This window comes from Salvia hispanica, chromosome 1 (assembly GCF_029641045.1).
Source record: "Salvia hispanica isolate PSC_SH4W2 chromosome 1, Shi_PSC_v1, whole genome shotgun sequence".
Lineage (NCBI taxonomy): Eukaryota > Viridiplantae > Streptophyta > Magnoliopsida > Lamiales > Lamiaceae > Salvia > Salvia hispanica.
Window position 1 is genome coordinate 69562146 of NC_142692.1, and position 12897 is coordinate 69575042.

A 12897-nucleotide genomic window follows, 5' to 3' on the forward strand; every position below is an offset into this window, starting at 1 on the left:
AAAAAAATAATTCTTCTGTAGTAAAAATAAATTAAAGGAAATTTGGTGTTTCCTACTAACTTTTAAATTGTTCGAGTAACTCAAAATTAATTACATTACCATATTATGATCCCTTGAAAAGAGCAACATTTTACAATATTGAAGAATAAATCATCCACCCCAGCTATGATAAGAAATTTAAAGGAAAATATGAATATTCTTTTCTTATATGTTAAGTTGTCCCTAATATTACTTTGGTAAGGAGCAAGATTTATAAGTATATATGTAAGTAGATACTAATCAGCTGCAAATTCATCAAAAAGAAAGAGAGAGGATGAGTGAAAATGGAAAGCACGAGTTGCTCCATCATATCGTGGATGAACATCCACTTATTCGCACCCAAGCAGTTACTAACAGTGAAATATGTTATGCCTGCGAGATGCAAATCTTAAACGGAGAGACGATCTACGAATGCAGTGAAAAGTGCCGGCCCGGGATGTACTTACACGAAGGATGCGCAGAGATGCCGCGAGAGATCTGTCACACCCTCCACCCTCAACACACCCTTGTCCAACAACGACTGGGTTTTTATCCCTTTCCCTCATGTTTAGCATGTGGAGGTATTATTACGGAGATTGCGTACTCGTGCGGCTCGTGCGATTTCCAGATCCACGTAAAGTGCGCGCACAGCATGGACATGGTGGGTGAGGCCAGCTTCACCAAACATCCCAGCCATCCACAGCATCACCTAAAGCTGTTGCAGAAGCCGGGCCTCAGGTGCGATGCTTGCGGAGTTGTACACCCAGGGAACTCCTATATCTGCACCGTTTGCGACTACTGCATCAATGAGAGCTGTGCCGCCTTGGGCCCTACCATGAACCGCCTCCTCCACGACCACCCGCTCTCCCTTGCTTACCGTCTTCCACTAGAATATATCGACTACCGATTCAGGTGTGATGTGTGTTTCAAGCGATTTTACCCTTATTATTGGGTCTATCATTGTGTCATTTGCAGATATGTTGTCCATCTCAACTGCGCCACAATATCTCATTCTCCCTTCGTCAAGTAAGATCCCCCATTCTTTATTTTTTGTGTTGACATTTTCGGTTGATGTTATTTGTTATCTGTTAACGTAAAATTTTGAAATCTAAATCATAGTTTGGAGTTTATAAAAAATATATAGTAGTTTACAGTTATCACTATAATATTTGAATATTTGATTTGTTACAACTTTTTTGCTTGTATTTCGTTGCATAAGTTTGGAGATTCAGACATTCATAGGGAAATATTCATTTAAATCACAAAGTTTGGTAGTATAAGTCTTGAAATTGGAATATAAAATAACATCACAAAGTTCAAAATTTTTTCCAATTGTTTCATTCGTATGTATATAAAATGTCATCATTTGGTGATATTCAAAACAATGTTATTTCATTAATTGGAAAAAAAGTAAGGAAAGAAAAAGATACTATCTCCGTCCACCAAAATTTATCTCAGTTTTTCATTTCCGTCCGTCCCCTAAAATTTTCCCCATTTCACTTTTACCATTTTTGGCACATTTTATTATAAAACTAATATATAAAAGTAGGACTCACAATCCACTAACTTTTTCAACTCACTTTTGAATTGTCTTTGGTAGGAGCAATAATGATGGAAATGTCCTTGCGTTGCCCACAAATGACGTAGCGGGAGATGTGATTGGAGGTTTTATTAAGAAATTAGGAGTACGTGTGATTTGTAATGATAATGAGTTGGTGAAAGGCAAATATAAACTCCATAATCATGACCATCAGTTACGTTTAATCTCGGCATCACTGCATGATGATGAAGAAGAAGACGAAGAAGAAAATAAAGATGATGATGATGATGTTGAAGACGACGCTGAACTTGTTCAGTGTGGGTCGCTAATAGTATGTGATGGATGCACCGATCCAATTTCATGGTGGTCAAATTACATAAGTTGTGGTGATTGCAATTTCTTTCTCCACTTAGCTTGTTTCCGATTACCAGCGGAGCTCCGCCGTCCTCCACTCCACCCTGATCATATCTTAACCCTTCAAATGTGTCCCAAACTCAGCTCTGTTTGCTGCTCCGCCTGTACATTGTGTACAAATGGGCTCTTCTATAGGTGCACGAATTGCGACTTCCAAGCTGATATCAAATGCGTTTCTCTTCCCCACACCATAAAATACACAGCCCACCCACATCATCTCTACCTGTACAGTCCGGAGAGGGTGTGGACTCTAATGTTCCTTGCCCGCGTGTGCAGCGCATGTGGCGATGATCCACATTACCATCCCTGTTACAGATGTGATGTCTGCCAAATCTCATTTGATTTTAAGTGTGTGTTGCTGCCGCTACAAGTGAATAATCGCAGATGGGATAAGCATCCGCTGCCGTTGACGTTTGATGCTACGGCCAACCATCCCAGTGACTTCTATTGCGAAGTCTGTGAAACAAAGATGCATCCCAGGAGCAGGATGTATCACTGCCGAGACTGCGATGCTTCCATCCATCCCTGGTGCCTGCCAACGGTGTCGGGCGAGTATCGGAACTTCAAGTTCGGGCAGCGATGTGATGTCGGGGCACTCCACCAACCACCTGTCGTGCATCGACTAACAAATAAGCTGCACTGCAGCATTTGCTGGAAGAAGGTTTATCGTACTACAGGATTTCAATGTGCTTCACAGAATTGTGACTTCTTCCTGTGTTCATACAGGTGTCAATATAAAAACTCCATACGCGCCATTGATTGAGGAAAATTTACATGCACAAATGGCATTGGAATAGTTTTCTCTTCCTCAACATTACCTTGTTTGCCTTTCTTCTTATTTATTCTATTCAAGTTTATTGATAATAAAATCTCCATTCCACAATACTATTCTCGTATGTCTTTTTAAAAGATACTTCATCTGACTCATTCAAGATATCCACATTGTTGATTGACACGGTATTTTAAACGGAATAGTTGAATGTGATAAACTAGAGTGAACAACGTAACTGAATATTTTAATGATCAGAGATGAGAGAGTGATTTATTTACGGGATTTTAAATGGAATAGCTGAATGTGATAAACTAGAGTGAACAACGTAATTGAATATTTTAATAATCAGAGATGAGAGAGTGATTTATTTCCAAATAAAGAGAGTTAACATCAAGCGGGACAAACTAACCAACAAGTTGGGCTGTAGCATGTGGCATGAGGAAGGTTTATGGCACCCATGGATTTCACTGTGATTCACACTAAGTGTGACTTCTTTGTTTGTTTTGACATTTGTGTAGATATCTCTGAAAGCTTTAATTGAAGAAAACTCTTGGAATACAGAAATACTCCTACTTTACTATCTTCTTCGATTTTCTTCTTAAATAGTAAGACGTGTAATGACTGGGGAAGGTGAGTGTGTACTATATCTAAGTAAATATCGCATTCAAAGTGGACAGGAAATCACCGGACTGAAATTGCGAGGACATTCAACTGTAGAGATATACGCAATTAAATTCCAAAAACCAACGAACTTAGGTTAAATCCATAAAAGTAATTGCAAGCCAACAGAAAGTTTCTCAAATGCAAAATCCTAAAGTGTCTCCAAATATAAAACCCTCACTACCAAAAAGTTGTTTCAGATAGGCAGGACAAGATGACCATGTCCACATCACTTTCAAGAAACAAGGTTGTCGTTGAGCGACAGCGAAGCAAGTTGGTCCGCAGGGCTACCAGCCTGCTGGACGTTCCTCAGGACATCCATTGCCTCAGAAACCTTCGATTTCAAAGCATCAGGCGACTCGAGCAAATGAAGAACCTCGGTCTGATCCATCTCCAGAAGCATTCCAGTAACCTTCGCAGCATGCTCGTGCTCAAGCTGATCAACGAGTGGGTACAAGTTCTCACCCAGCATCTGTTGAGTATACACATTAAACACACTGGACGAGGACGAGGACGAGAAAAAAATGAATGAAATTTGTACACTTGGGGCAGACTACTTACCGTCCTCTGTTGTTCAGGTGTTGCATTGGCAAGGGCAGAAGCCAAAGCAGTAACTGGCATAGGCTGTGGAACAGCAGAATCGCGAGGAAGCATGCCGCCCAGGTCGTATGGGACAGAAAGCATTCCACCAGGAATGGGCCCATCTGGCACATTACGACCAGGAGGATACCTATACATCCTCGCCCTTGGCACCATCTAAACAAAAGAATACATCATGATTAGCACAACAGCGAACCATGAAAGATCAAAAAACATCGGAAAGGTTGGTAGAACCTGCTGTTGCATCATTGGCACAGGTTGCTGATTTTGTTGCCCTGGACCTCCTCGTCTGCCACCAGGTCGTTGGCCCTGCTGACCCTGTTGGACTAGTGGCATAAAGAAGTTTGGCATGGGAGCAGCCCCAGGGCGCATTCCAGGAACAAGCTGCTGCTGATAACCAAAGCCACCCTAAAACATTTTGCAGTAGTTAGAATTATTATCTAATAATCATTCAAAACAACAGAGGTGCCACATGTCAAATGTAGCATATCCTATTCACATATTACAAGGATAAAAAAAAATTTACAACCAAAACTCACCTCCATATCACAATAATATGAAACAACCTCACATAATAAACTATTAAGCTCAGACAATGATCACCTGAGGAGGAATGATAGCTGGGGCTTGTCCATAAAATAGTTGCTGTCCGATACCAGGTGCACCAGGGGGATACATGGGCATACGTGGAGCCATAGAAGGTGGCATTCCTACAGGCCTCATTTGCAAAAATTGGGCCTAGGAGAAGCAGTGTACCACAGTTTTCCAAACAAATAAAGTCATTATACACGATAATTCGAAACATGTGCAAATATCAATAAGCAATAGCCGTAAATCAGAAAAAAAGAAAAAACTAGATCTGGGCAACTAGTTCAAAAATGGTTACACACATGCAGGTATCATGTCTTTGAAGTTTGTTACAAAAACACTGGTGGAAAGTGGAAACTAATTTAAACCATCATTTTATTCTCATTTTTGTGGAACAGTGGGTCATCAAGAGAAGGAAAATATATTTTGTTTCACCAAATCCATTAACAAATACAGCCATACATGCTTTTACAAATAAGAAGCATATACCTGTAACTTGGCTCTCCTCTCTTCCTTGCGTTGTGCCAATGCAACATAAAGAGGCTTGCTAATTAACATTTTCCCATTCATTTCAGTAAGCTAACAATGACAACCAACAACACGATTAGTTCAAGCACACAATATTGATATTTCATCTAGACAAACATAGTTATGGTATCAATACACACAGCTCGGGAAGCTTCTTCAGGAGTTGAAAAGGCAACAAACCCAGATCCCCTGCTTATTCCACTAGGATCACGCATAACCTGTAACCCAAGACAAGACATCATCGCATCAGTATAATTGGAGACAATTGGTATCACATGGTCATGACAGCATTATTTGAATCCAGTGTAAGAAACGGATATTTAATACCTTACAAGAGGTGATGGTACCAAAACCTGAAAACAGTTCTCTCAGTTTGTCATCATCAATGCTATCATCTATGTTTTTAACATATAAATTAACTCCAGGAAATTTATCAACAGTTTCCCTGGTAGTTTGTTCAAACCGAGTTTTAAGTTCCTGCTCTCTCTCAGACTTCTTCTGGGCTTTACCAACATACCATTCCTTGTCATCAAATTTCTTTCCGTTCAGAGCTTCAACAGCTTTAGCAGCATCATCAGCATGCTCAAAATTTACAAATCCAAAACATTTCGACTTCCCATCAGCATCCCTCATCACTACAGCACTAGTGATTACTCCATATTCACCAAAAGTTGTTTTCAAATCATCATCTGTAATGGTATCAGCTAAATTTTTCACAAACACATTGTTGAACTTAGCATTGGCCTGTGTAGTATCCCTTTCTTGCTTCCGAAGGAAATGCCCGACATAGACTTGCTTATCATTAATAAGCATACCATTTAACTTATCTATAGCACTTTGTGCAGCTTCTTCAGTATCAAATTGAACAAATCCATAACCCTTAGACTGACCATGGGGGTCTGTCGCAATCTTGCAGGAAAGGATGTTGCCAAAGCTAGAGAACGTGTCATGCAAAGCTTTGTTGTCAATTGTTTTGTCCAGATTCTACAAAAGAAAATTCATGAGAAAGTACATGCAGAAACTCTAGGTTCAAAATCATAACAATACAGCTCTAACAAGAATAGCATACAAAAAATGGGTGAGTGGAACAGATAAACAGCATGTGTAGAATTATGACTAAGGAATGAAACAGCAGTGGAGTTATTCCTAATTTCCTCTCAACATAAATTAAAGACTCAGTTGCTTGACAGTTCTGCTCACCAAATTGTCAATTACTATAACACTAGCAAATGGAATTAATTTCAGATCTTTGCTCAACCAGAAAAAGAGGCAGTAACAGAGAATAACCACATTATGTCAACAATGAAAAGGTGTGACGTAGCCGTGGATCTAAACATCTCAAAAAACAATGACTAGAAAGAAACCAAAAAGGCACTATAATGAAGAAATTAAAAACCAATCACAATACGTTACCTTGATAAAGATGTTTGCCATTCCACTTTTTCTAACACTTGGATCGCGGTGAGAATACATCACACGGATCGACTTGCTATTGAGGGGAGTGAAGTTCAACAATTCCAAAGCTCTTGCAGCTGTTACCACAGATGACGTAATAATATCAGCCAGTTAAAAACCACAGCTTTGGTTTAGCCAGAAAAGAGTATACGCAAGCAACAAGATCACCAAATTAAAAAAGTAACAAGAGCAGAAAGATTAGAAGTGAAAATGATTGCTCACAGTGCCGGACAGTAGCAAACAAAATAAGGAAATATGTTATCCAGATGGCAAGACGTCACATACATGCCTAAAATGCAAAACATATTGCAACAAGTTTCAGGTCTTAGAACGACCATCTTTTCTCAAGCATTTACATGCAAAAACAACCTGATGATTCAGATTATAAAAGCTCAAATTTTTAAATAACATTATCACATATCACACAATACTACTCAAAATTGTTGACAATCCAAATATTCATCATGACAAATTCACCATCTCCATTCCTATCAAACTATTCTCTCAAAATTAACAGATACTGTCATCAATTTCATCCGAAGGATTCAACATCACAACCATGCTTAACATCCTACTACTATACTGCGATTAAATCATGTGCATGCAGAGAAAGACTCTAAAACTCTGCAATCGGTGATACAAAACAATAAAATTTTAAAGCGCTAACCATCCTGGGGGTTGGCATAGTTGACATAGCCATAGCCAAGGCTGCGCTGAGTGCCAAGCTCGCGACAAACCCTAACCGAGACAACCTGCCCGACCGAATTGAACAGATCGTAGAGCTGCGAGTCCGTTACGTTGAAATCCAAGTCACCGACATACAGAGATGTCGTCTGAAACTGTCCCACCGCCGCTCCACCAGGCGCCGGCGCCGCCACCGCCGCCACTCCATTTGGGGCAGCCGTCGCCGCCACATTCTGGTGCTGCACCTGAATCTGGGCCATCACTCGAATTTCAGGGAGATTGGTGATTCTAGGGCTAGAATAAAAAAGAGGATTCTCTTTTTGGGTTTTCAGCTGGGTGTAATGATAAATTGGGGATAAATTGGGATACGGAAAGCGATATGGAGCTTTGAGAGAGAAAATTTTTGGGTTTTTTCGGGAGAGCAGGGAACTGCACCGCACTCGGTGAATACAGTTAACTGTGACGGTATAAATATGAAAATGTGAAACCCTAGCTGCAGGAAAGAGGTGAAATCACAGCCGTTGATACGATTATCTGGTCTACGGGTATCTATGATGATGCCACGTGCACCGTGGAATTGTCACTTCGTGACGTAGTCAAATTTTCCAGTTGAGAAAATTGCGGTATTTATTCATAGATTCATCATTTATTCGGCATTACAGTTGAGAAAATTTTGTGGTTTATTTAGAATTTGTTTAAAAATAAATGCTCTTAAAATCATTTTTCTATTTTCGACATAGGAATATAGTAGAATCACAAAAAATAATTGGACTACACAGCCCCAGATTATACTAAATTGCAAACCAAATGAATAGAAACTCCAGAAACCAACCACTGTAACAAATTTCAAAACAAAATGGAATTTAAACAATAATCTCAAATGAAAACTCCTAGACAATGTGCTCCCAAATAAGAACTACCCTCACTAGCAAAAAGTTGTTTCACATACGCAGGAAAGGACCATGTCTACATCACTCTCAAGAATCGTTGAGCGACAGCGAGGCAAGTTGGTCTGCAGGGCTGCCGGCCTGCTGGACGTTCCTCAGGACATCCATTGCTTCGGAAACCTTAGATTTCAAAGCATCAGGGGACTCGAGCAAATGAAGAACCTCGGTCTGGTCCATCTCTAGAAGCATGCCTGTGACCTTGGCAGCGTGCTCGTGCTCCAGCTGATCAACGAGGGGGTACAAATTCTCACCCAACATCTGTTGCAAAAGAAGTGGTGACATTATTAAAAACGCTACTACGAGACTAAAATAAATTTACTGTGTACACTTGGGGCAGTCTGCTTACCGTTCTCTGTTGTTCGGGTGTTGCATTAGCAAGGGCAGAAGCCAAAGCAGTAACTGGCTGTGGACCAGCAGAATCACGAGGAAGCATGCCGCCCATGTCATATGGAACGGAATGCATTCCTCCAGCAACACCGGGAATGGAACCATCTGGTGCATTACGGCCAGGAGGATACCTGTAAATCCTTCCTCTTGGCATCATCTAAACAAAAAAAACAATAATGATTAGTACAATATTTTATAAACAAGATTAGAAAATCCAGGAACTGAAGTACAACTTGCTGCTGCATCATAGGCACTTGTTGCTGATTTTGTTGTGGTGGACCTCCTCGTCTGCCACCAGGCAGTTGGCCTTGCTGACCCTGTTGGACTAGCGGCATGAAGAAATTTGGCATAGGGCCGGCCCCAGGACGCATTCCAGGAACAAGCTGCTGTTGATAACCGAAACCAGCCTAGAACATTTAATTGAGTTAGAATTATCCAATAAGTAGGACAGATAGCCATATTCCTAAGATTTTTAATTTTACAAACAAGTTAAAGATGATGAATGATCAAGAATCGGAAGAAGTAGATCCTGTAGATAACACTTAACACTCGATAAACACTACAATAAAAATAAATAAAAAATTCAGAAAAGAATACCTGAGGAGGAATCATAGCAGGACCTTGTCCATAAAACATCTGTTGCCCAATACCAGGAGCACCAGGGGGATACATAGGCATGCGTGGAGCCATAGAAGGTGGCATTGCAACAGGCCTCATTTGCATAAATTGGGCCTATATTAACATTGGTTTCGGAACACATCAGTGTATAATTCAAAGAGACAACACAAAACATGTGTAGACCATAAAAAGAAATTTCAGTATTAGAAAACCAGAACTAAAGGAGTAAAATAGGGTAGTGCAGTCCAACATCATACATATGCGTAATGAAACAAAAGAGTGGGCAACCAAGCACAGACAAAAGAGTGTTGGAGAATCCTCATGAATGCATGTTTCAGATTTAATAAGTAGACAAGAGAAAGATAATATAAAATAGAATGTACCTGTAACTTGGCTCTCCTCTCTTCCTTGCGTTGCGCCAGAGCAACATAAAGGGGCTTGCTGATTACCATTTGCCCATTCATTTCGGAAAGCTTGAATGAAAAACAAATAATATAAATCGTCCAGGAAAAAAATCAATTAGATAGCAATGAAAAGGATGTCATTAATGTGTAAACTCACAGCTCTGGAAGCTTCTTCAGGAGTTGAAAATGCAACAAACCCAGATCCTCTGCTTATTCCACTGGGGTCTCGCATAACCTGCATTCAAAGATATTATTATATCAGTATAACTAGAAAACATGCATCAAAAAGTGAAGAATAAGTGATAGTCGTTAGTCTAAATCCACTCTAGTCCAGAATCAAACTATGTAAAATACCTTGCAAGAGGTGATGGTGCCATATCCTGAAAAAAGTTCTTTGAGCTTTTCATCATCAATGCTATCATCTAGGTTCTTAACATATAGATTAACTCCTGGAAATTTGTCAACAGTTTCCCTGGTTGTCTGCTCAAACCGACTTTTGAGTTCATTCTCTCTCTCTGACTTCTTCTGTGCTTTGCCAACATACCATTCCTTGTCATCAAATTTTTTTCCATTTAAAGCTTCAACAGCTTTAGCAGCATCATCAGCCTGTTCAAAATTGACAAAACCAAAACCTTTTGACTTTCCCTCTGCATCTCTCATCACTACAGCACTAGTTATCGCGCCATATTCGCCAAAAATTGTTTTCAGCTCATCATCTGTAGTAGAGTCAGCCAGATTTTTCACATAAACATTGTTGAACTTGATATTGTTCTGAGTTGTATCCCTCTCTTGCTTGCGGAGGAAATGCCCAACATAGACTTGCTTATCATTCATGAGCATGCCATTCAACTTATCTATAGCATTTTGTGCAGCTTCTTCAGTCTCAAATTGCACAAAACCATAACCCTTAGGTTGGCCATTAGCATCGGCTGCTATCTTGCAAGAAAGGATGTTTCCAAAGCTAGAGAAAGTGTCGTGCAGTGCCTTGTTATCAATTGACTTGTCCAAATTCTGCAAAGGAAGTTCATTAGGAAGCGCATAAAGCAAAAGATAAACAGAGCTCTAACAAGAATACCGTAAAAAAGTAAGTAGGTTTCATATATACAGATAGTCAGTTATAATATTAAAACTAGTGATAGTCAGTTATAATATTAAAACTAGTGAATGAATGAGCAGCACCACTACTCATCTAAATAATCAGGATATGGGACAGAATCACTAGACAGTTCTACACACCAATAGCTGCGTATCATAATAACGGATAGAGCTAATTTCATATTTTGGCACAACGAAGAAGAAAGCTGTAAAAGACTCTACATAGATAAATCAAGATAACAATTCAATATAATAAGCATTAAATATATGTGACAGTATCTTTTTAATTAAGTTCAAACTATTTGAGAACAAAAACTACAATTAGAAAGGCTTAAATAATGGATACAAATAAAACCAAACACATGATCTGAACATTACCTTAATAAAGATATTTCCAGTTCCACTTTTTCTAGTGCTGGGATCCCGGTGAGAGTACATGACTCGGATAGACTTGTTATTCAGGGGTGTGAAGTTCAAGACTTCCATAGCTCTAGCGGCTGTTAGTTCGAATGATAGGAACACATCAGACAGTGCACAACAACATTCATTTATTTATATGGAAATATACATACACAAAAAGGCACAAGATATAAAGCTCCAGACAAAGCAGGAAGAGCTAAAAATAACTGACAAATCTTCTTAACCATAGGAATAAATAATAGGAAGCGATGAAAATTTTTACAGTCATGTGATTTATCAATTACAATACATTCACCATCTCCATTTTATTCCCAATCAATCTCTCTAAACACATAAATGTCAGAAAGCTAAAACATTTTGTGTCAAAATAAACAAGCACACGCAAACAAAGGCTCTAAAATGAAATGCAGCAAATGGTGATAAAAATCACAAATTTGGAAGTTCTAACCATCCTGGGGGTTGCTGAAGTTGACGTAGCCATAGCCAAGGCTTCGGCGAGTGCCAATGTCGCGACAAACCCTAACCGACACAACCTGCCCGGTCGAATTGAACAGATCGTAGAGCTGCGAGTCCGTGACGTTCAAATCCAAGTCACCGACGTAGAGAGAGGTGGTAGCCTGAAGCTGCCCAGCCGTGGCCGCACCAGGAGCCGCCGCCGGGGCTCCGCCGGGGGAGGACGCCGCCACATTCTGGTGCTGTGCCTGAACCTGCGCCATTTCTTCAATTTCAGCTGGATTATTGATTCAATTGGATACTTCCTCACTCCTCGGAACTGATCGAGAGAGAAAATGGAACAGAGTTTTTTTTGGGTTTTTCGGGAGAGCAGGGAACTGCACCGCACTCACGGAGGAAAATGAAGTGGTGGCGATATATATGAGTGACTCTGGTGTAACCCTAGTTGATGAAAGGGGCTTAAATCGCAGCCGTTGAAATTGAACATCTGCGATGTAGGAGCATAGATGACGCCACGTGTACCTACACTAATGACGAGGTAAATTTTATTCTCGCAATGTTCTCAAATTTAGGACAAAATAATTGACATCAAATTCTATTAATTCAATCTATTTACATTTTATTATAAAATTAATATTACATAAAAATAGGATTCATATTCTATTAATTTTTTCCTTTATTTTTTTAAAATCTTTATCAAGTGAACCAGTTTTAATTAATGAAAAGGAGGGAATACTCTGTACTGCCTAAGATTTTAAAGGAATCTTGGAATTTTCAAAGTCAAGTAGTAAGCAGGAGATTTTCTTAATAAAGTTTCCATTTCAGAAAAACAGATATTGTTATTAAGAAGGTAATTGAATTATTTGTACCATGTTTAAGATACTCGTGATCTTGATATTTAAAGTCAATAAATTTCATAAATAGTTCTATTTCAGGAAAAAAATATTGTTATTAAAATTAGTAAAATTAATTTAGTTAATTTGTACTGAATAAGATTTTAAAATATTTGTGATCTTGGAATTTTAAGAGTCAAATATCCTTTACTCCAAATAACAAAATTTATGTTACAAATTATATGAACTTCAATATATTTCACAGTTATTGATTTGTATTTTAGATAGTATAATTAACGAAATATAGGTATGATTATCTTTTTCTCGCTTAAAAACAAATTGGGCAACACCCATAAAAAGAATATTGGGCCAAAATGAAATATGGGGAAAACTAAAGAAGCCCGAATCTTTGTAGGAAGGCCCGTGATAATGTACTAATAATTTACTATTTAGAAAATATGAGGCCCATATACTAAAAGTA

The 12897-nt window shown here is 39.0% G+C and overlaps 3 protein-coding genes across 4 annotated transcripts; 1 reads left to right on the forward strand and 2 right to left on the reverse strand.

Annotated features, from left to right (window-relative positions):
• The first annotated feature begins 189 nt into the window (after positions 1–189).
• On the forward strand, positions 190–2845 carry LOC125219500 (uncharacterized). 2 transcript variants are annotated; one of them, XM_048121491.2, is made up of 3 exons: positions 191–930; positions 994–1044; positions 1619–2845. In XM_048121491.2, the coding sequence occupies exons 1-3, from the start codon at positions 314–316 to the stop codon at positions 2733–2735; spliced, it is 1785 nt and encodes a 594-aa protein (XP_047977448.1). In that variant the 5' UTR covers positions 191–313; the 3' UTR covers positions 2736–2845. The 2 variants fall into 2 exon arrangements, with proteins under 2 accessions (XP_047977447.1, XP_047977448.1); XM_048121490.2 differs by having other exon boundaries at positions 190–1044.
• Positions 2846–3473: 628 nt separating this feature from the next.
• Positions 3474–7705, reverse strand: LOC125221877 (polyadenylate-binding protein 2-like). Its single transcript, XM_048124190.2, has 9 exons — positions 7243–7705; positions 6534–6652; positions 5448–6104; positions 5261–5338; positions 5082–5171; positions 4608–4742; positions 4239–4412; positions 3966–4160; positions 3474–3876 (listed from the first exon to the last, which is right to left on the reverse strand). Exons 1-9 carry the CDS (start codon positions 7517–7519, stop codon positions 3640–3642), a joined length of 1962 nt encoding a protein of 653 aa, XP_047980147.1. The 5' UTR covers positions 7520–7705; the 3' UTR covers positions 3474–3639.
• Positions 7706–8045: 340 nt separating this feature from the next.
• Positions 8046–11978, reverse strand: LOC125221878 (polyadenylate-binding protein 2-like). Its single transcript, XM_048124191.2, has 9 exons — positions 11579–11978; positions 11089–11207; positions 9970–10626; positions 9773–9850; positions 9595–9684; positions 9191–9325; positions 8827–9000; positions 8553–8750; positions 8046–8464 (listed from the first exon to the last, which is right to left on the reverse strand). The coding sequence occupies exons 1-9, from the start codon at positions 11844–11846 to the stop codon at positions 8237–8239; spliced, it is 1947 nt and encodes a 648-aa protein (XP_047980148.1). The 5' UTR covers positions 11847–11978; the 3' UTR covers positions 8046–8236.
• Between the last annotated feature and the right edge of the window lie 919 nt (positions 11979–12897).